This window comes from Hipposideros armiger, unplaced genomic scaffold, assembly GCF_001890085.2.
Source record: "Hipposideros armiger isolate ML-2016 unplaced genomic scaffold, ASM189008v1 scaffold_1240, whole genome shotgun sequence".
NCBI classification, from domain to species: domain Eukaryota; kingdom Metazoa; phylum Chordata; class Mammalia; order Chiroptera; family Hipposideridae; genus Hipposideros; species Hipposideros armiger.
Genome location: NW_017732590.1, coordinates 70,704 through 92,863, shown reverse-complemented (window position 1 = coordinate 92,863; position 22,160 = coordinate 70,704). Strand labels below are relative to the sequence as shown.

Here is a 22,160-nt window from a genome sequence, read left to right as displayed (position 1 = left end):
GAACCTCTGTCCCCTGTGTCAGCCCCACCCTCCCTGTGGTCCCAGTGAAGGGAGGCCTAGCAGCCTGTGGCCCAGAGGGAAGGGGCGAGACACAGCCTCCATGAGTCCGGCAGCCATTGTGCGAGTCCCCAGATGGGACAATGAAGCTCAGAGCCCCTCCATGACAGGCAGCACCCTGGTTTGCAGTGTTGGGATGTGTGTCACACTTGAGCCCCCCGCCACAGGCCTGGAGGTAGGCAGCAGTGGGCACATGGTGCAAAGAAACAGAGCCTCTCACAAGACCCACAGAACGAACGTTCAAGGTGGAAGGACTTGAAGATGGGCTCACCCAACTGCTTCACTTTCATATGTGAAGAAACTGCGGCTCTGTGACGTCCTGGGACTTGACTGGGGTGACAGGCCGGCCAGGGCAGCCCTGTGTTGCCTCACTTCTGGGCCAGTCTCAGGTCTCCACCTTGAACCCCAGAATTCTGGTCTTCAGGGGTGTCAGTCACCTGCCCCTGCCCAGGGTGCCAGCACACACCCCAAGGCTCTGACATCACCTCCCCTCGACCAATGAGAGAAGTCCCAGCATGGGTGAGGACCTGAATGTCAGCTGCCCCCCGCCCCCAGCCTGTGTGGTTGCAAAGATGCTCTAACAGGAAGCGGGTTTGAGGAGCTGCAGGGCTTCCTGCCCCTCGGGCTGTGCGGGGCCAGAAAGGCAAGTGCCAGGTCGCCACGAGACACAGCTTCTTGCCAGGGGTGGCAGCTTCCTCTTCCACAGCCACTTCCGTGCGGCCAGGGCCCCAGAGGCAGGAGTTGCTACCCGTTGCCAGGCCACTCTCCACCCCTAGTTGGGAGCCCTGCCCCCTGGGGCCGTGCCAAGCCCAGAGCCTGGCTTGGGATCCCATGGGGGACTGGTAGAGGGCAAAGGTCCTGGGGGACAGAGGTGGCCGGGCCAGAGCCCTGGGGCTCCAGCCATGAAGTCGCGGCAGAAAGGCAAGAAGAAAGGCAGCTCGAAGGAGCGGGTGTTCGGGTGTGACCTACAGGAGCACCTCCAGCACTCAGGCCAGGAGGGTAAGGCGCCCCTCAGAGCTGCGGGTGGGAGGGCGCGGGCCCCTCAGCTGCAGCGGGGGCAGGGGGCACAGAGCTTTTCCCGCCCCATTGCATCTGAGGGCATAAGCACCTCCAGGTGCCCATGGGGAAGGGGCAATGGCTTGGGGTTGCCACCCAGGAGCTAAGGCAGGAAATGTGCTCAGTGAGGAGGGCAGGGCCGCTCCTCTGTGACTGCCTGGAGGGAACGGGGAGGCCGAGGGTGGATGGAGAGACAGAAACCCAGAACAGGTAGGAGAGTCAGAGGGGATGCCCACTGGGGACAGGGGAAGGAGGCTGAGGGCATGGGCTCAGGAGATGGCTGGCAGAAGGGCCAATCCATGGTCCTTGGGTGGAAGGGGACAGAAGGGCCCCAGGAGTGTCCAGGGACCAGGTTAAGGGGCTCAGGCCCCTCCGCCACCACCAGTGAGGGCGCAGGGTGGGGACAGCCCCTCCCCATTCTCCGTGATTCCCTGTGTCCCTGCACAAAGGAGAAGCTGTTTCAAAGTGGAGGGCAAGGGGAGAGGCTAATGAAATGGGGGCGCCAGGAGAGTAGGAGATGGCTTGAGGCCTGGGTTGAAGATGGGGTAGGTAGGGGGTCACAGGAGGGTGGTGAGGGGCTGTTAGTGGAGCTGGCCCGGCTTCCTCCCTGGGTGGCCTCCGGAGGGGGCTCGGAAATCAGCAGGACCAGGGTCAACATCTGCTCTGTCTGTGCTTGGCATGGAGTAAGTAGCCACTCAAAAACACTTCTTGATTTGATTTGAAATTGAACGCAGGTATCCTGGCCCAGCCCTGCTTGTCTTGGGCACGCCGATCTTGTCCCAGAGAAGGGCCCAGTCTTCCCCCACCCCCACCGCACCCCAATCTGTCATTTCCTCTTTGTCTTCTGCTCTGCTCTGGGCTGTGGCGCCTGCAGTGGAGGGGGTGATGGTGGTTCCCGGCTCACTTCCTGCTCGTAAGCCCCGCCCTGTATCCCCAGACACCTTCTTCCCCTTTTCTCCCTCCAACAGGCCCCCATCCCTACTGGCCTTGGTTAAGGGAAAGCCCGGGCCCCAAGGAAGAGTGTTGAACAGCTGAAGCAACTTCTGGGTGCCTTGCTCTTCTGAAAGGGCAAAGCCCAGCCGCCGCAGCAGGGCGACCCTTCACAGGGGGCTCCCCTTGAGAGTGAAGACCCCTGGCCAAGGGCACATGGCTTCACTGGGGCTGATGTTCTCCTCCCAGCTCTCTGCAAACCAGGGGCAGCCTCTTCTGGAGTGCTGCCCTTCCCCGCGGCCTGCCCTCTGAGCTCATGCTGAAACACTGAGCCCACATCCAGCACAGACCCACTCCTTGCCCTTCCTGGCATCTGTCTGCACCCCCCCCACCCCGCCCCCCGCGTGTCAGGGGCATGTTCTCTGCGCAGGATAGACATCTGGTTGTCTGGCCCTGATCCCAGCGCATCCCAGGGGGAAACATGCACCTGCTGCCCTCCCAGGGTTACGGTAACGGTGGGCACTGGAGCCCCGTGACAGTCCTGTCCCCTCCCCCAGCTCCTCCTGACACAGACAGGTGGAAAGTGGAAGGACAGAGAGAGGCTGGCAACAGCTTCTCTCTAACCTAAGACCCAGCAGAAATGAAAGTCCTGGCCAGAGCTCTGTTGCTGGCTCGCTTACGCTCTGGTCATCTTGGTCCCCCATCCTCACACCCCGGCTCCAGCTCAACATCTTCTCCCAGCTTTGCCTCAGCGACTCCCGTCCGTCCCACATCCCACATGTATTGCGTCCTTCCTTTTCCTAATCTTATCTCTTTTGAATACCTTGTTCATACTTCTGATTCTCCAGGTCTCTAAGCTTCAGGCCCTCTTCCCTGAGCTGCCCCCGTTTCTGTGATGTCTCTCTCTACCCCTTTGACTCTGCCACCCCAACCCTGTCTCTAACCAGTGTTTCTGACCCCAACTCTCTGATCTCTCGAGCTCCTTGTCCCCCCGCCCCGCCCTCTGACCCTGTTATCTCTTCCCCCATCTCCTTGACCCATTTCCTCAGTGGCTCCATTCAAATGCGTTCCTCAGTCTCCTCTGGAGGTTCAAAGTCAACAGAGAGGGACATTGTGGGCATTGTGGGGAAGATCTACTTGGCTTGGTTGCAATTGATGTGAAAAGGACCTAGGGTTTAGGTGACAGCAAACTACTTGTGAGTCACATGGTGGCTAAGAGTTGGTGTAGCATTAGGCACCCAGGACTGGAGCAGCAGTTCAAACAAGGAGGGCCACCCCCTCTCTGCATTTGGTGCTGGGTCCTCAGGTCAGGGGTGCCCTTGCAAAGGGCACATGTCTTGAAGGGATAGATGGTGAACTGTAGGGTCAGGACTAAGGTGAGGCAAGAGAGGTGGCTGGGGTGCAAAATTCAAGGAAGCTCTCCCCCTTAGGCTGTGCACCTGCCCCAGTGCCCCTCCGAAGGAGGTATGCACGCTCAAGTGTGCATGTGCTTGCTCATCCCTAAGTGTGAATTCTTCCTTAACGTTTGCATCCTTGGTGCCTTTCTCGTGTTACCCAAGTCCTGGCTCTGGAGTGCAGGAGGACAAAGGGTGTGGACACCAGGTTGTACGAGCCAGATTTGAAATAGTGGTTGATGGATTGATTATTTCCTCCATTCCATGTTTCTATCTTAATTCCACAAAGAACTTGGGATAGATGACTTCCAGAACCCAAAACTTTACAAAAAGAGTAAATGACTGAATGAACTGGGTTGACAGGAGAACTAGAGGAAGGGTAAGATCAGGACCCAGAAATGCATATCAGCGGGTTCTGTATGGTTCCTGGCCAGGGGCTCTGAGCTTCCCGGTGAGGTTAGCACAACTGGGTGGAAGACTCAATGGCCGGAAAAGAAAAACAGGTGGCTTAGGAGAAACGCAGCTTTTTCTGACACTGAGGTGTGAGAAGGGTGACTCTGGTAACTGTCAGTTAATAGGATTCAACATTTCATCCTAGGCAATATTCTGTATTAAGTCTGCAATGACGTCACCAACCCCCAGTGTAATTGGTTACATCACTGAGTCATTTAGTAGCTATTTATTGAGCACATGCTCTGTGTCAGCACTGTGCTAGGTGCTGGGGAGGGTGTTAGGGTGTTACTATTTGTCCAAAGGTATAGATACAAAAGAAACTAATCATAACAAAGGGCAATGAGTACTATGACGCAGATGTAAACAAAGGACTGTGGGAGCCCCCACACCCGCAGTCAGAGGTGGGGACAATTCCAGGCAAGGGCAGAGTAACACGAGCCATGCTCCTGAGGCTTCTTCATAGACCAGCAAAGGGCTGGATGGGACGACTTGTTGGGGCTGTGGCTGGAACGGCAGCTTGGACCTGGTTTGTGAAGGGTCTTCTAGATCATGCTGAGGAGATGATATTTTATTTCATATCTGAAAGGTAAGCAGTGAAGCTTGAGGTGGAGCAGAGTGTAAGACAAAAGCTTGAAAGCAGGGACGTGCTTTGGAAAGAGCTATGTGGCCTTTTGGAGATGGGGTTCCTTACATGGTTTTGAGAGTTTCCCACATGGGAGGCACCATATCTGATTATACAAGGACTATCTAGATGGGCCACATTTAGCTCCTGTCCTGAGGGAGACTACAGTCTAGCAACAGAGGAGGGGTTAGGGGTTGGGACCCATAATCTGCTTTTCGAGCTCTCCGAGTTGTATTCTGGCTCTAACTGGGTGATACTGGTCACTCAGACCTGTTATCCTCAGTTTTCCTGTCTGCAAAATGGGGGCTAGGTACATAATGCACAGTGCTTGGCACACAGGCGCTTCTCTCCTAAATCGACCTCGTTGAAGGTTGTTACTATTCTGTGTACTTTCCCAGGACTGAACTAACATCCACGCACTTGCTTACCGGACAGGGTATCTCACGGCTCTCTGCTCAGCCCTGCTCCATAGCGGGTGGGACAGCTCATGCTCTGTTACCTTATGTAGAGTGCTATATAGATGCACTTTTAGCACCAGTCCTCACCCAGAGTCCCCTTCCAACAAGATTGCTGCCCCTGCAAAGATTCCAGAGTAGCAGCTAGGAATCACAGAAATGTTTTCAGCTCAACAGTGCCAATCGTTCTAATAGAAAAGGAGAATCTGCAGCAGTGAGACCTCTCGCGGGTGGGGCTGGGGTGGGGGGTGGGGGGGGTACCCTGAGACTGCAGATCCCACAGGCAGAGGATGGAGCTGATGTCCCCTGAGAATCTCTGACAAGCTTCTCTTCTGTGGGCTCTGCTCTCAGTGTCCCCCACCCCCCTTCCCCAATGCTTTCATTCCTCAGGCCCCTGCCATCTCTGACCCCCAGACCTGATTTTTTTCCTCTGCTCCTGTGTGTCCCCAGTGCCCCAGGTGCTGAAGAGCTGTGCAGAGTTTGTGGAGGAGCACGGAGTGGTGGATGGCATCTACCGCCTCTCAGGGGTCTCCTCCAACATCCAGAAGCTCCGGTGAGTCAGGCAGTGCGGGGCGGGCTGTGGCCATGAGCAGGGAGGGACAAAGATGCTAGGACCGGCTAAGGGAGGGGCTCCAAAGTGTGCTCAGGGAAGGCTGAGACCATGCACCCCATGTCCCAGGCCAGCGCATGCGCGCGCACAACACCCCTCCACTCCCACATATACCCACCCAGCTTTTAAAAAAATTAGATGTAATTCTCACACCATAAAATTCGCCGTTAAAAAATGTACAATTCAGTGCCTTTTAGTATATTCACAGGTATGCATCCATCACCGCCATCTAATTCCAGGCCATTGCGTCACCCTGGAAAGAAACCCTATCCCCATCAGCAGTCACCCCCGCACTCTCCCGCCCAGCCCCTGACACCACTAGCCGGCTTGTCTCTATGGATTTTCCTGGACATTTCCCACACGTGGAATCAGACAACTGTGACCTGTGTCTGGCTTTTTCACTTAGTATGTTTTCAAGGTTCATGCATGTTGTCGCGTGTACCGGTGCTTCACTTCTTTTCATGGCTTCAGCATGTTTGGCTTATCCATTCTTCAGTTAATGGCCACCTGGGTTGTTTCCGCCTTTTGGGCATCACGAATACATCCATGGACATGTGCTTTCATCCTCTGAGTATTTACACAGGGGTTGCTGGGTCATATGGAAACTCTACGCTGAACTCAAAGGAACGGCCACATTTTCCATAGCAGTTTCTTCATTTTACGTTCCTACCAGCAGTGTCTGAGGATTCCACTTTCTCCACATCCCTGCCAACACTTGTTACTCTGTGTCTTTTTTTATCACAGCCACCTTAGTGGGTGTGAAGTGACAGTTCATCTGCACTTGCGTCGCCCTAGTAGCTAGGGGAGTACTGGGCATCTTCTCGTGAGCTTGTTGGCTATTTGCGTATCTTCTTTGGAGAAATGTCTATTCAAATACTTTGTCCATTTTTTAATTGGGTCATTCATCTCTTTTGAATTGTAAGAGTTTTTTTATATTCTGGATATTAGACACTGATCAAATCTATGAGTTCCAAATACTTTCTTCCATTCCGTGGGTGGGCTTTACTTTCTTGACAATGTCCTTTGACATACAACAGCTGTAATTTTGATGTTTAATTTATTTTTTCTTTGGTTACTTGTGCTTTTCATGTCAACGTTGCCTAAAGCAAGGTTATGAAGGTTTACACTTATGTGTCCTTCTAAGAGTTACACTCACCCACTGCACAGGTGCCCAGGACATATTTAGGTGCATCCCCCACTCCCATTGACCCCTACACTGCCACTCACACCTGCAGCTGCAGCCCTCATGGGGGTCCCCGTGCATGTGCAAATCCATCGCTCCCTCACATCGCTCTGCATGCAACACACGCCCCGTGGCTCCCCACCCGCTCGCCACTCCTGAGCGCCCTGCTCCTCCCCAGGCAGGAGTTCGAGGCCGAGCGGAAGCCAGACCTGCGGCGGGATGTGTACCTGCAGGACATCCACTGCGTGTCGTCGCTGTGCAAGGCCTACTTCCGCGAGCTGCCTGACCCCCTGCTCACCTACCGGCTCTATGACAAGTTTGCTGTGAGTTCAGCGGCTGGGGTGGCTGTTCTGGTGTTGACACCCCAGGTGTGTTCAGTGCCACACAGAGTCCCGATGACCCTGAATGACAGGGACGCATCACTGGGGAAGAGTCCTCCCCTGAATCTCCTGTCCCTTTCCTGTGCCCTCCCTGCCACTCCCCTTCATCCTTCCTGCCTTTCCTAAGGCCTGTGGGCCACACACAGGGGTGACACTGGGGTGGAGTAGGGACCAGGGGTCAGAGCTGGAAGGCCCTCAGAAGTCACCTGGACCAGCTCGGTCCAGGTCCCCTATCTTTAAGAGAATGAGAACCCTTTTTAGAACCCTCCATGAACGGCTTGTATGTTGACCATCTGTTAGCAAATGTGACAAAAATACTATCCTGAATGAACATTTAAAACATGTTGCACTTTATCGAGCATGGCAGCATTTGGAGATCTGACCACAGTGGCAGCTGTTCGCCCACATGGCTAACCTGGGTGGGCGTGGCCTCTTGGGCACCTTGGAGTAACCATGCCCCTGGGCACGCATGGTGGGGGGCATGGCTGTAGTCCAGTGCCAGAGAGTTATCCACAGAGGACTGCGGCAGAGGGTGGCAGTGAGCTGCTCAAGGTCACAGAGCTATCAGTGGCACAGCCCTGTGGGCAGGTCCTGTGGGCCCCAGATCTGAGCTGTCTGCTGCCAGTGTGTCATTTCATCTGGGGCAGGGACACTGGGGGCTACAGCAAGGCTGTGGGCAGTAGGCAGGGCCAGTGCTGGGGCACTGACTCCAGCTTCTGGAACCGTCCCTGACCAGGAGGCTGTGGCAGTGCAGCTGGAGCCCGAGCGCTTGGTCAAGATCCTAGAGGTGCTTCGGGAACTCCCCGTCCCAAACTACAGGTGTGTGCGGCCCCCCGCCCCATCCCGACGTCCCCACACAGCCCAGGTGTGCTGCCCACCAGGGGCCGGCTCCCAGGCACCAGCCCTGCTCCTGCCCTGTGTGACCCCTGCCCCGTGGTGCCCTCTCTACAGGACCCTGGAGTTCCTCATGCGTCATCTGGTGCACATGGCGTCCTTCAGCGCCCAGACCAACATGCACTCACGCAACCTGGCCATCGTGTGGGCCCCCAACCTGCTGAGGTGGGCAGCGTGTGGGCAGCCTGGGGGACCCGGCAGGGCCTGGCCACCAGGAGGCGGCCCAAGGAGGGCTGTGGCTGTGTGGGGGCCCTGGCGAAGGCAGTGGGAGTCCCCTGGAGCCCAGTGAGTCACACTGAGAGGGCTGGTGCTCATCCCTTAGCCCCGCTGTGAGCTTGAGTAAAGAGAGTCCCTAAGGGCAGCGTCTCTGTTTCCTTACAGTGTCACTTAACAGTTCCTTACAGAGCTCAGGGGCTGGAACAGGACAGGTCCTTGCTGTTTGTTGTGCAAATGTCTTGCAGTCTGTTGGAGAACTGGCCTGCATATCAGTCCTTATGGTGCAAGGCAGATTGTGAGAAATCCTGATATTATAAACAAGGCACCCCGGCGTGCAAGGGAAGTAGAAATTAATTGAGAAGAGGGTGTCCAAGAAAGCTTCCTGGAGGAAGCGGCCTTTGGGACTTGACTCATGCCTCTGGTTTAAGAGGTGGAGATGGCTTTAAGGGCACGCAGGGGAAAGGGCATGAAGTGTTTGTAGGGAGAATTAGGATTAAGGACGTGCGGCAGGGCTGGGGGGAATAATGCCACATCTGCCCAGGTCTAAAGACATAGAGGCTTCAGGCTTCAACGGGACGGCGGCCTTCATGGAGGTGCGTGTGCAGTCCATTGTCGTCGAGTTCATCCTCACGCACGTGAACCAGCTCTTTGGGGGCGCTGCCCTCTTGGGTGAGTGTCCTTCCTGCCATATCACCACTTCTGTCTGGGAGTCGAATCAGAGCCATAGAGAGCCTCAAAGATGCCCTAGTTCAGTCTGCCCATTTTGCAGATGAGGAAACAGAGCCTCAGAGGGAGATGGAGCTTAAGGCCACATGGAGAGACAATGGTACAGTCAGGGCTGCAGCAGGACTGCTCCCGGTCCAGGGCACAGCTTGACCTCTTAATTGCCGTCCTGGCTCTCAAGCTGGTGACAGCTCATTGTCACCCCCAGACCACCAGACCAGTGTCCTGGGATCTCCGGGCCCTCTGTCACAGAAAGCTCACGCCCTTTTGAGGGGCCAGACAGGGGCGGCCGGGTATATCCGCAGCCTGTAGTTGGTGAGCAACGAGGAGCTGGCTGCCTGAAGCCCTGTGTAGTCTCTGTTCTTGGCCGGTCAATCCCTCTTCTTTTTCGAGGTGGTGAGATGGACAGTGGATGGCGGTCACTTCCAGGGTCCCGGGCGTCGGGGAGCCCTGAGGACTTTATGCCCAGGTCTCTGCCCTACCAGCTGCCGAGCGTGCTACAGGCTGGTGACGGGCCCCCACAGATACGGCCCTACCACACTATCATTGAGATTACCGAGCACAAGTAAGGCCTCCTTCCTGGACCCTCCTCCCCGCTCTGATGGCCAGGCGCCAACCCGTGATTTCTCCATCCCCTCCAGGAGGAAAGGGTCTTTGAAGGTCAGGAAATGGAGATCGATCTTCAATCTGGGTCGCTCTGGCAATGAGACCAAGCGTAAACTTCCACGGGGGGCTGAGGACAGGGGTAAGTCTGGGGAGACGTAGGGAGAGCCGCACCGTGGTGTGCCAGGCCCTGGCTCTAAGCTCATCCCTGTCTTGCAGATGACAAATCCGATAAGGGGACGCTGCGGCCAGCCAAGAGCATGGACTCCCTGAGTGCTGCAGCTGGGGCCAGTGATGGTGAGTATAGGTGTGCACTCCTACGTGTGTGTGCGCGTGTGTGCATGTATATGCGTGTGTGTGTGTGTGCTGTGTTATTCACAGCATGGGCCTGTGAGCGCCTGTGTGGAAGCGTGTCTGTGAGTGAATCTGTAAGGGAATAACAGTACTATGAACAAGATCACTGTGAATGTGTGTGTGTATACATGTGGCCAAGTGTGCTCACTAACTTAAAAACTAAGTAACGATATATACCAGGCACCTTGCCAGATGCTAGGTTTGCAGTGGTGACTTCATCGCCCCCTCTGTGGGTATGTCACATGCGTACAAGCAGGGACAGAGTGGTGTGTGCATGACAACCAGTGACTGTATCTTCAGGCGGGGAAGGGGTTCCTAGGTATGTGCAGGCAGGCGGCCTTGGACCTGCTGGCCATGGGGTACATGTTGGAGTGGCCAGGGGGCTGGGGGTGTGCCTGAGGTGTGCAGGTCCCCTGCAGCTGAGGCTGTTGCCCACATCTGTCCCCTCCGCAGAGCCAGAGGGGCTGGTGGGACCCAGCAGCCTCCGGCCAACCCCGCTGCTGCCCGAGTGCTTAGAGGGTGACTCTGTGGAGGCAGCAGACGGTGAGCCGGATCCTGACGCAGAGGCCCTGGGCAGCACCAACTCTGAGCCTGGCACGCCGCGAGCTGGGCGGTCAACGATCCGTGCTGGGGGCAGCAGCCGTGCCGAGCGCTGCGCTGGTGTCCACATCTCAGACCCCTACAATGTCAACCTCCCACTACACATCACCTCCATCCTCAGCATGCCCCCAAACATCATCTCCAACGTCTCCTTGGCCAGGCTCACCCGCGGCCTGGAGTGCCCTGCCCTGCAGCTCCGGCCAAGCCCTGCCTCTGGCCCTGGCCCTGGCCCCGGCCTTGGCCCTGGGCCCCCAGGTGAGGACCCAGGGGCTGCCCAGGACTGAGAGAGGGGATTAGAACTCCAGGCGGAGCTCTGATGTTGGGGACATTAGAAGCTGCATACCTTGGGCATTGGGTGGGTAACCTCAGGTACCTCCCTGGTTTAAGGCTGGGGGATCCAGTGATATTATGTATGAACTTGTGTGAAACCCACAGAGAGGGGACCTGTCATATACCCAAGGGTGGGGTCTGTGCCAGGGTCACCAAGTCCCACGTGCACTACATCATGGGAATAATGGCCATTGCATTAACGCTGCCAGCTGACAATTATCAAGGGCTTATCACACACAAGTGCTGAGCTAAGGGCTTCACAGGTATGAGCTTATTTCGTTTTCTCATAACCTGTGACAGAGTTGGTGTTATTGTCTTGTTACAGCAGCAGGACCTACCTAGGCTTAGGTTAAGCAATTCGTTACCGATTTAGGTAGGAGGTGGCAAGGCTGGGGTCTGACCTCTGCTCTGACTCCACTTCCTCACGTGTCACTGGTGACACGTGCTGGGGCAGCGGGTAAGGACGTGGGCCGTGGAGTTGAGTCATGTGGGTTCAGACTTCATCTGTGCTACTCGTTGTGTGACCTGGGACAAAGCGTTTACTCTCTTGGAGTCTCAGTTCCCTCATATGTGCAATGGGGATAAATGCCACTGACGGGATGGTTCTGTGGGAAATAAGACAGCGTACTGAAAAGTGCATAGCGTGGTACTTGGCCCACTAATGGCAGCTGTGAGCCACAGTTAGGGTGCTGGGCCCACGCCGCAGCAGTGCTAGGAAGGGGTCAGGGCTGGCTTTGACCTTTGACCTCCTGGGACCACCTCTCTTCCAACAGATGAGACGTTGGAGGCCAGTCCTGCTGAAGGTCCCGTGGCTGGCTCATGCCCCGTGGACGTGACTGCGGCCCTGGAGGACTGCCTGTCCCAGGAGGTGCAGGACTCCTTCTCCTTCCTTGAGGACTCGAGCGGCTCAGAGCCCGAGTGGGTGGGGGCGGAGGACGGGGCAGCAGCCGCAGGGGCAGCCTTCTCCCCTGGGGAGGACGACCCTGGGATGGGCTACCTGGAGGAGCTCCTGGGAGCCGGGCCGCAGGTAAGGACGAGCCGGGCCGGGCCTGCGGGTGGTCAGCAGCCCACGGGAGGCAGGGCCAGCTGGTCCTCAGACAATGCCGTGCCCACAGGTGGAGGAGTTCTCTGTGGAGCCGCCCCTGGATGACCTCTCCCTGGATGAGGCACAGTTTGTCCTCGCTCCCAGCTGCTGTCCCCTGGACTCTGCTGGCCCCGGGCCTGAAGGAGAGGAGGAGAACGGGGAGGAAGTCTTTCTGAGTGCCTACGATGACCTAAGTCCCCTTCTGGGGGCCAAACCGCTGGCCTGGGAGGGTCCCAGTAGCCTGGAGGAAGAGGCCACAGGGTGCAGGACACACGAGGCTCCAGGGCAGGCGGAGGGAGGGCAGGCACGCCGTGAAGCTGGGGAGGACAAGGAGGCTGAGCCTGGCGGCAGGTGGGACATCAGGGAGGAGGCTGAGGGGAGCCCCGAGAGTGAGCTGGAGGCTGCAGAGGCAGGTGAGGACGGAGCGGGGGCCGGGGAAAGCCAAGAGATGATGGTCAGTTTGAGTGGGCAAGGCACGGAGGCCAAGGGAGAGGAGGCCAAAGGTCAGCAGGATGAGACTATGGAGGAAGCTACGGGTGTGGAGGAAACGGGAGAGCAGGGGAAAGGCAAGGAGGAAAGGAAGACGGAGCGAGAGGAAGAGTCTGAGGAAGGAGAGGAAGCCCAGGGAGAAGCTGGAAGGGGCCCAGAACACAAGGCCCAGGAGAGCCAGGCTGCTGAAGAGAGCCAGGGAGTCTCACAAAAACGAGAGGCTGAGGGAGGCAGAAAGGACGAGGATGAAGTCGAAGGACAGGGGGAGGATGGGGACCAACGGGCAAGAGAAGAGCAAGGAGACGGTGAAGACGGCAGAAGTGCAGAAGAATCAGCTGCCGGAGGAGCGGGGGAGGTCAGCAAGGAGCGGGAGAGCGGGGACGGAGAGGCGGAGGGAGACCATTTAGAAGACCGCTTCCTCTTTGAAGAGCCACATGGAGAGACCCTGGAGGTTGACGGTGCCAAAGAGGGCAACGCCCAGCCCTCTGAGACGGAGCAGGCAGCCCCACAGCCACCCCGACCAGAGGAGGTGGGGCCTGAGGGGCAGCCTAGTCCGGAGGGCTGCAGCCTGTGTCCCTGGCCCCTGGCCCCGGCCGGCGGTGTGAGCATGCGCCTGGCTTCCACCCTGCTTCAGGTCCAACAGGTCCGCTCCGTGCCAGTGGTGCCCCCTAAGCCACAGTTTGCCAAGATGCCCAGTGCCATGTGTAGCAAGATCCACGTGGCACCTGCAAACCCATGCCCAAGGCCTGGTCGGCTGGATGGGACTCCTGGGGAGAGGGCTTGGGGGACCAGAGCCTCCCGCTCCTCTTGGAGGAATGGGGGCAGTCTTTCCTTTGATGCTGCTGTGGCCTTGGCCCGAGACCGACAGAGGACTGAGGCCCAGGGAGTTCGGCGGACCCAGACCTGTACTGGGGGAGAGGACTACAGCCTCATCCCCAGAACCGCCCCCTGTATCGTGACCCCTGCCCATTCCTCTCGGCCCCTCAGCTTCTTGGAGCTCCCAGCTGAAGGCACAGAAGGGTCTGGACCCCGGAGTCGGCTTAGCCTGCCCCCCAGAGAACCCCAGCCCCTTCACCCACTTCTGCCCCCACAGCGCCGAACATATGCCTTCGAAACACAGGCTAACCCTGGGAAAGGCGAGGCACTGTGACTGGGACCAGAGCACTGGGCAAAGGGGACAGTATGTTGTCCTGAATCTCTGGGGTCCCTGACTAGCTGTGTCTTCTGCAGCCTGAGCAGTTGTGGTGCCCAACCCTATAGGTTCCCTCTGACTGTGGGAGGCACTGCCTCGGCTGGTTTGCCTGAACTTGGCTCAGACACAAAGCATTTATTCCTTAGGAGATTCCCAAGAAGGTGACCACGATCCTGTTCCTAGGGCGTGAGGTCACCGGCCATAGGGAACAAAGAGCAGGCAGAAATTTTAGAGGTTTCTCAAAATGAAGCATGAAGGGGGAACTCCAGCCAAGTTTCTGGCATTCTCTGAGGCTGTGAACTTCTCCATGGAAGCCCCCAGAGTGGGGTGGGGAGCACGGCCGGCCAGAGCCTTTCCCACACAAACACTTGTCGGATCGCTCACCTCCTTCTATTTTCGGACCCTGTATCCCCCCTGACCCTCTTGGTCCCAGGTTAGGAGTGACATGTCCAGGAAGCTCTCTGAAGAGCTCGGTGTTCGCTGGAGGGACTGGCTCCCTTTGCAGCCCCTCCAGCCCCTGCCTCCGGTCACGGTAAGGGGGAGGTCGGTCTGGCATGTCCTTTTGCCTTTGGAGTCATTTCCTCCTATTCCAGGAAAGGGGAAAAGCATCACTTGGGACCTGGGATTGCTTCTCCAGACAGGCTGGGGGGGGGGGGGGCGAATCCCATTCTAATAAGGGGTGATGTTTCAGAATAAAAGTTGTATTTTCACATGTAAACAGTGTGGGGCTTCATTATTCTTATTAAAGTCTTGGGTCATAGGTATTGCCATTTCATACGTTTGGCCAATTGTTGTTCTTTTTGTTGTTCGCGAGCTCTTCCTCAGTTGCCATGGAGACCTGTGGCTAGAAACCAGAGCTGGGTTCTCGGCGGTCAGGAAATGGGGAAGAGAAACCTACGTTTACATAAAGCTCATCATGTGCCAGGAAGGACTAGGTATTCTCTGCGCAGGAGCCTTTGCCTTCGGTTTTACCGAGTCCACCTGACAGTCCTGTCGGGTTGGCACCGGCCTGTCCCCCGCAGTCGAGGAAACGGACGCCAATGAAGTCCAAGGGCCTGCCGCGGTGTGGGCGGCAACCAGCGAGCCGCGGAGGCGGAGGGTGCAGGGCGGGTGCTGCCCGGGAAGGACGGGAATCGGGGTCCCCGTCACAGGGCTGAGCCTCGAACGCTGGGAGCCCGGGGTGGGGGCGGGGGTCTGCGTGCGGGGCTCCGACGCGGACACAAAGCCTGGGCGCGCCCAGCCACGGCCGAACCTCCCGCAGGAAACGTCAAGGGCGCCCCGACGCCCGCAGAGCCCGTGGGAAGGACGGCCGCGCCCGCACCCGCACCCGCGCGGGCCGAGCGCCCCGTCCGGGAACTACACGAAACGGCCGCGTCCGGCGGCAAGACGGCAGCGCGAGCTGGGCGTCTCCCCGCCGCTCTCGCCGAAGGCGCAGGCGCCCGCGTCCCTCTTCCGGGATCCCGGGCGGTCTCCCCGCTCGGCCGCCGCCACGCCCCGCGCGGCGCACCCCGCAGCCTCAGGGGGAGGGGAACGGAAGTGGGCGTGCCCCGGGCTGGGCGGACCGAGAGGGCACTTCCGCCCCTCAGCGGCATGGCCGCGCGCCGGGAGCGCGCATGCGCAGCGGCCCATGGAGCTGCCGGAGTCGGGACCGGGACCGCGGTGTCGGGGAGAGCCGGCGGCTGGGGCGGCCTTGGCCCGTGAGTGCGGCGCCCGCGGGAGGCCGGGGGCGGGGGGGGGGGCCGTGCCAGGCGCTTCATCTCCCGCCCGCTTTGTGGGCCGACTCGCGTCCCCGCGCGTCCCGCCCTGCGCGCCCGGCCGAGCGCGGCGTCGTGTCTGCGGGCGCTGCGGGGCGGGCCGGGGCCGAGGCCCGGCGCCTGTGGCCTGCGGGCCCGCGGGAGACGCCGCCGCGTTCCCGGCGAGGTCCGCGCGCCGGCCGCTGTCGGGACCGGACCGCTCTGCTCTCCCTTTGTGTCCAGACCGAGCGGGCGCTCGCTGGGCCCCTCGCGCCTGAGCGTGCGCGCCCCCGCGCCCGTCGCTCTCGGGGTCGCGGCCCCCAGCGCTCGGGAGGTGCTGCCGCGCGTCCGCGAGGATCGGCGTGCGCAGGCCGGCGCGGGGCGGGTGTCCTCCGCGGCTGTCCCTGGCTGACAGCCGGGCGGTGGAGCCGCCTCCCGCGCCGGCCCTCCTGCAGTCGGCGCTGCGAGCCCGGGCGGGCGCTGCCCGCAGCTTCCAGCGGGGAGAAGCAGGTGGTCCCGAAAGCCGGCGCCGCTCCCCCTTACGGACGGGGGGCTTCTTGCAGCGTTACTTCCTCCGCACAGTTTCACTTTCAGTTCCCTCTTTTTTTTTGGTTAACTGTTTGCTTGGATCCGGGCTTTCCAAGGGTCATCCGCTGAAGATTTTCCTTGGATAGGAAAGGTTTGGGGGACCTTATAGGTAGAGAATTTACACAAGTTACCCCTTTCATGTGGGATTTATTTTATTGCTTTGTACTGTGTAGCTGTTTCGTTCTGGAGGCATCTGTCTGCTCAACGCTTTGTTTTTTCTGCCTCCTGGCTGGGTGTCAGGGTCCTAAGGCGGGCACTTTGTGGATGGATTCCTCCCTTATTGTCGCTTGTCTTTCCCAATCCCGGCCTGGAGTTTTCTCCATTCTTGCTCAGGCTCCTTTATTTGGTGTTGTCATGGCAACATTGTAGCAATTCTGTTCTAGGCTTGGTGAATAAAATAGACGGGGCTTGAAAACGATACACTTGGGCTTGAAGAGGATACACTTGGGCTTTTGAGTCTTTAACCAACAACAAATGACATAAATCTGGACACCCCCAAACAAGAGCCCTGTCACTGTAATGGGGCCTGAGGGCCAAGTCTGGTATTTATAATGCAGGAGCGTTTTCCAGTGTTAATGGGTTTCAAGTTTCCCCTTCCTAGATTTGAGATCAGGGATTTCTTGGTTTACTGTACTGGGACACAATTTTTTTTTCTTTTAGCTGAGCCATCCTGCCACCTGTTGGCAGCTCAGCGGCAGCTCAGCCCGGGCCAGGCATTGAACCGCTGTTGCTTAGAGCTCGCACTCTTGAGCAAGCTCTTAACCAACTGAGCCACTCAGCTGGGCCTGGTTTACTGTTTCTACAGTTGCTTGTTCAATCACTGTACCCCATTTCCCAGCATTTGAATGAATGTTCCCTGCTCCTGGCTATGTCTTCATGGAGCCTACGTTATAGATATGGGCGGGGGGGTGGGGGTGGGCCAGTTTCCCAGAGTCACTGCAAACTACCTGATTTCTACCAGGACTTAGCACTCAGGCCTGTGAGTCAGGATATACGAAGACTTCCAAAGAAGGACCAGTTCCTCGGATGTGCCCCCTCACAGAGAGATGAAGGGGTGAGTGAGGAAGAGGTAGGGTCTGGGATGGGGGAACGGGAGACCTGAGAGTGTGCAGAGTGGCTCAGAGCGCTGGCTCCGGAGTCAGGCATTCCGGGTTCTCCATCACTTACTAGCTCTGCAACTGGCTTCCCCTCTGTAAAATGCAAGTGGCGTTAACCTGCCTCCCAGTGCAGCTCTTGGTACCGAATAGGATGGTGCCTGTTCCGTGCTTACCTCAGGGCCGACATACGTAGTAAACACTCGGTAAATTCTAACCTAACCTCGCATCTGTGGGAATGCCAGGGAGCTTTCTAGTCACTTCTCCCCTTATTCTCCCCTTGTCCCTTCATAAACAGGCAGCAGAAAACAGCTGAAACGGAAGAGGGGACAGTGCAGATCCAGGAAGGTGAGTGGTAGAAACAGAAGTGAACTGGGACCAAGAGCCCATCATGGCCTCTCCCTGTCCCATGGGCCACCTCCTGTGCTCTTTGAATTCAGGTGCAGTGGCAACGGGGGAAGACCCAACCAGTGTGGCTATCGCCAGCATCCAGTCAGCTGCCACCTTCCCCGACCCCAACGTCAAGTACGTCTTCCGAACTGAGAATGGGGGCCAGGTAAGGGAGGGGGCCAGGTGGCTGCAGGTGTTCCTGGGGGTTGGAATTGAGGGAGGTCATTGAGCCTGTCATGGGAGACCTGGCTTGGAGGATGAGGTGAAGTTGTGGACTGTTTGGGGGGTGGGGGTGGAGCATGACATTTGCAGTAGAGATTGGTATGGGGTAGGGCTATGCTGAAATCTCCATGTGGGGACAGGACGGGGAGAGGCTGGGTCTGTGTCCCCGAGGGACTCTTGTTCTGTCCAAGAGGAGCTTTGTGAGCGGTCCTGGACGCCCTAGCATGACGCACTCACCCTCCCTTTCCCTCTTGCCCTGTCCTTCCTGCTTCTAGGTGATGTACAGGGTGATCCAGGTGTCCGAGGGGCAGCTGGATGGCCAGACTGAGGGGTCTGGAGCCATCAGTGGCTACCCTGCCACTCAATCTATGACCCAGGTACAGGGGTATGAGTGGGGGAGGGGACTGGAGCTCTGAAGAGTGACATGAAGAAGGGAACCAGTGATAGGGCGAGGCCTCCAGGGCTGCCTGTCCTTTCCTGGATGCCTCTCCCTCCCTAGGGGTAGCTACAGAGTAGTACACAGGGGAGTCTCTGTCACTGGACTCTGTTCTCTTGCTCCCCTTGCAGGCGGTGATCCAGGGTGCATTCACCAGTGACGATGGCGTTGACACAGAGGGGACAGCTGCTGAGACGCACTATACGTACTTCCCCAGCACGGCCGTGGGAGATGGGGCAGCAGGGACTACATCCGGGAGCACCGCAGCTGTTGTCACTACCCAGGGCTCAGAGGCACTGCTGGGACAGGCGACCCCTCCCGGCACTGGTGAGATGCTGTGAGGGGCTGGCATGGGCTGTGGGATAGCCAGCGGGCGGTGGGCTTTCCCCCGTGCCCCCTAACGATCACTGAGGCCTGGGGAGGCGGGGAGTCTGGGGCTGCCCTTGCAGCAGAAGGAAGTTCGCTCTTGTCAGCGGCGGTTCCCAGGGCCTTGGCCTCAGTTGGGTGATGTTCTTCGCCCCGCGTCCTTACAGCACCTACCTGTATGCTCACAGGTCAGTTCTTTGTGATGATGTCACCACAAGAAGTGTTGCAAGGAGGTGGCCAGCGCTCCATTGCTCCCAGGACCCACCCTTACTCCCCGTGAGTAACCCTGTCTCTTCTCAGTTCCGTGAGTGGTGTTAATCCCTGCCAAATCTTGTGCGATTCCTGACCCCAGAGTCCAATCTTATTTTTTGACCTTCCGTCACTCTGGCTGCCCTGGGCTCCGTTGTCAGGAAGTCAGAAGCTCCCCGGACGACTCGGGATGAGAAACGCAGAGCTCAGCATAATGAAGGTAGGGCTGTGTGCTGAGGCTGGGGACAGCAGTGATGTCTGAGGGGAGGCTTCTCGCCGTCACCTTGTCCCACTTTGCCCCACAGTGGAGCGCCGCCGCCGAGACAAGATCAATAACTGGATTGTGCAGCTGTCCAAGATCATCCCCGACTGCTCCCTGGAGAGCACCAAGTCTGGCCAGGTCACAGCAGCAGGGCTCTCGTGGGCGGGAGGCCTGAGTTCTGTCTCCTGATCTTGTTTCCAGAACGCGTGGGCACACATGGCACTAGTCTCTTCTTATCTTTCAGGTTCCTTAGGGGACACTGAAGTCCAAAGTGTGAGCGTGCTTCTGGACACCAGCCAGGTGTTTTATCCTAATCCTCATTTTGTTGGCTTTTTCTTGCAGAGCAAAGGTGGGATTCTATCCAAAGCCTGTGATTACATCCAGGAGCTTCGGCAGAGTAACCACCGGCTGTCTGAAGAGCTGCAGGGGCTTGACCAGCTGCAGCTGGACAACGACGTGCTTCGACAGCAGGTCAGGTTCCTGGCCTCAGTGCAGCCCCCTGTGACCCCATAGCCACTGGCCTAGTTAGGGACACTGCACTTCGTTTTCATCTTTTTCCCTTTAGCTGTGAACGTCTGAGTAAGTCAGGGACTTGGCTGTGCCATACGTCTACCCCTCCCCTTACTGCCTCCTTCTCACGTCAGGTGGAAGATCTTAAAAACAAGAACCTGCTGCTGCGAGCCCAGCTGCGGCACCACGGAGTGGAGGTGGTCATCAAGAGTGACAGCAACTAGCTGTCGGCCTCGGGGGCTTTGGGCCCTGCAGCCCCGTGCCCAGGACTGCAGACAAGCTAACCTGGGCCCCTTTCCTTCACCGCCCACTTCTGGCACGGACGGGACTGGGACGGGACTGGGGGAGTTCAGAGGCGAGTGTGCACAGGCCCTGTGATACAGCAGCCTGCCGTGGTGTGAAACGCGTGGACGTGCACTGACGGCCTTGCCCAGCTCCACCGTGCAGCCCCTGGGCCCTGGTGCTCTCTGCACAGCGCGGGTGCTGTCTCCAGCTGGATATTGGACACACAGAAATGGGGGGCTCACCCAGTGCTTGCTTACAGCACCAGCAGAGGGTCGGCTGACCAGTGATGCTCTGGCTTGCCGGGGACTCTGGAACTTCCACGGGCTCTCCCTTCCCCTGGAGCTCAGATGTGCACCTGAGGACGCTGGGGAACAGGCTTTAGGCACAAGTGGGGGAAAGGATGCTGAGCAGTGGCAGCTGCCCCATGAAGAGAAGACTGGCCAGCAGCTGAGGCCCACGCAGAAGGAGCCAGGGAAAGCCACAGGCAGGGGCCCACGGGGCCTTCCCCTTCGTGGGGACTGCTGATTTTTTCCCTTTTCTTTCCTTTTTTTTTTTTTTTTTAAGATAAAATATTCAGAGCCATAGTTGTCTCCCATTTTTCCTGGGGTGGGAATAGAGGGGGCACAGTGTGCTGTGATCAGTGAGCCTTGGGCCGAGATCCGACTGGGAGCCGCTCCTGTGCCCCTTACTCGGAGCCCTAGTTCATGGGCCCGACCAGAGGGGCGTCACAAACGCAAGGATTTTTCTGGTTGGTTAGTGTTCGCGGCACCGTGAACCGTGCGGGAGGCTCCGCCTTGCTTCCGGTTCCGGTCTCTGTTCCGGGAGGGCAGGAGGGATGCAGGCCGGCGGGGCAGCGTTCGTGCAGCTCGCGGCGCGGCGCGCACCCCGCCTGCACGTGTATGCGGGGCTCTGGGGTCGCGTCCTGCCCTCCTTGTTGCCACGGGCGTACGCGGGGCCCCTCGGAGGGGTGTAGCGGGGTGGGGGGCGTGGCTGCGGTCCACAGTCCCGCTCCCAGTTGGGGTGCCGCCGGGTGCGGGGTGCAGCCTTGTGGGGCGGCGCCGTGTGGGGTGGTGGGGCTCCGTGCCGGGTGGGGGCGCCGCGGCAGGCCCCCCCCCCCCAGCTGCATACTTTGTTTAGAGCTCAGTGCTCTCAGTTTGATGCGAGGTACAGACACACACACAGCCCCCCCCCCACACACACACACCTGCAGCGCCCACCGTCTTCTCCCGGAACTCTGCTCGCTCCTGGCTGCGGGCCGCGGGCGGCTCGTGGACGTGAGATCTCGGGGGGAAGCGGTCGCCGGGACCATCCCCGGGGCCCTCAGCATCCCGAGGACGGGGTTGGGAGGGGGCGCCCGCTCGTGGCGGGCCCAGGGGGCCTTAGCTGAGCTCCAGGCCACAGGTGGTTTTGCTGACTTTCAGCGTGGGTGGGCTATGTCCTGTCCTTGAGGTTGGGGGTGGTGGCCACCATGAGTTGTTTTGGGGGTCCCAGGAGATTTGTTCGACCACCAGGACCCAGTCCTTCCAGGCAGAAGCTCTGAGCCTGAGATCACCAAACTGCGACTCTCGGTTCTGTTCTCTGACGTCCTCCCGGCGTTTGAGTTGGAAAGCGCCCTGCAGGCGGCGCCCGCTGCTTCTCCGGGCTCTGCGCTCGCCCCGAAGCCGAGGCTGGAAGACAGACAGTCTGTTTTCTTCTGTCAGATGGGCGGGCAGGGCTTGCGGGCCACCCAGTTAGCCCAGGGCCGGCCCGTGGATGCAGAGGGCATGGGGAAGGTGGCTGCTGGCTAGGCAGCAAATGGGGACCCCTCCCGGCCTGCCCTGCCCTGCCCTGCCTCCACTGGGCTGGCAACTAGGCAGGGACCTATAGAGAATGGTTCCAGAAGGGAGGTTAGGTAGAAGGTGGCTTCCTGACTGTGAGCCCATCCCCCAGAGCCATCTAAGTAAAGGTGAGGAAGAGGCTGACTTGTTGGGTGGGGCAACACCTGTACACACAAAAGCATCAAATAAAGAGCATTTAATCTAAGCCCTGGATGCTAGCACCCCATTTGTCAGGTGAGTTGAAAACAGTTCTGATCTTAATCTAGGCCTCACTTCAACCTCGGGTCCTTCTCCTTCCAGCTTCATCTACTCCCCCACCCCACACACATTAAAAAAAATTTTTTTTAATAAAACACCAGGGGCCGGCCGAGTGGCGCGTTGGTTAAGAGCTGGCTTGGGATGCCAGAGGGCCCCGGTTCGGATCCCACATATGAGGGTCAGTGACACTGCCCTCTACAGCTAAGATGCTGAACAGCTCAACTTGGAGCTGGGCTGCCGTGAGTAGCCGGTGACAGCGTAGGCTGCAGCCCCTGTGGCAGTGGGTTGCCATGGGCTACCGTATGTAGCCAGCAGCCAGCAGCCA

At 58.5% G+C, this 22,160-nt stretch overlaps 3 protein-coding genes across 13 annotated transcripts; all 3 read left to right on the top strand.

Moving 5' to 3' along the window:
- The first annotated feature begins 677 nt into the window (after positions 1-677).
- ARHGAP30 (Rho GTPase activating protein 30) lies at positions 678-15,084 on the top strand. Of its 2 annotated transcripts, none has more exons than XM_019633102.1 (12): positions 678-1,056; positions 5,418-5,520; positions 6,939-7,083; positions 7,877-7,959; positions 8,092-8,199; positions 8,792-8,919; positions 9,367-9,538; positions 9,615-9,718; positions 9,796-9,873; positions 10,384-10,785; positions 11,634-11,728; positions 11,976-15,084. In XM_019633102.1, exons 1-12 carry the CDS (start codon positions 960-962, stop codon positions 13,581-13,583), a joined length of 3,123 nt encoding a protein of 1,040 aa, XP_019488647.1. In that variant the 5' UTR covers positions 678-959; the 3' UTR covers positions 13,584-15,084. The 2 variants fall into 2 exon arrangements, with proteins under 2 accessions (XP_019488647.1, XP_019488646.1); XM_019633101.1 differs by having other exon boundaries at positions 11,634-11,887.
- Positions 15,085-15,180: 96 nt separating this feature from the next.
- On the top strand, positions 15,181-20,344 carry USF1 (upstream transcription factor 1). 10 transcript variants are annotated; one of them, XM_019633112.1, is made up of 11 exons: positions 15,234-15,322; positions 16,908-17,000; positions 17,339-17,388; positions 17,481-17,565; positions 17,928-18,029; positions 18,220-18,415; positions 18,643-18,730; positions 18,865-18,923; positions 19,009-19,103; positions 19,308-19,436; positions 19,610-20,344. In XM_019633112.1, exons 5-11 carry the CDS (start codon positions 17,931-17,933, stop codon positions 19,697-19,699), a joined length of 756 nt encoding a protein of 251 aa, XP_019488657.1. In that variant the 5' UTR covers positions 15,234-15,322; positions 16,908-17,000; positions 17,339-17,388; positions 17,481-17,565; positions 17,928-17,930; the 3' UTR covers positions 19,700-20,344. The 10 variants fall into 10 exon arrangements, with proteins under 10 accessions (XP_019488648.1, XP_019488653.1, XP_019488657.1 ...); XM_019633109.1 differs by having other exon boundaries at positions 17,481-17,596; XM_019633104.1 differs by having other exon boundaries at positions 17,481-17,596; positions 18,842-18,923.
- A 251-nt stretch (positions 20,345-20,595) lies between these two features.
- On the top strand, positions 20,596-21,891 carry TSTD1 (thiosulfate sulfurtransferase like domain containing 1). Its single transcript, XM_019633078.1, has 3 exons — positions 20,596-20,705; positions 20,971-21,086; positions 21,348-21,891. Exons 1-3 carry the CDS (start codon positions 20,596-20,598, stop codon positions 21,545-21,547), a joined length of 426 nt encoding a protein of 141 aa, XP_019488623.1. The 3' UTR covers positions 21,548-21,891.
- The last annotated feature ends 269 nt before the right edge of the window (positions 21,892-22,160 follow it).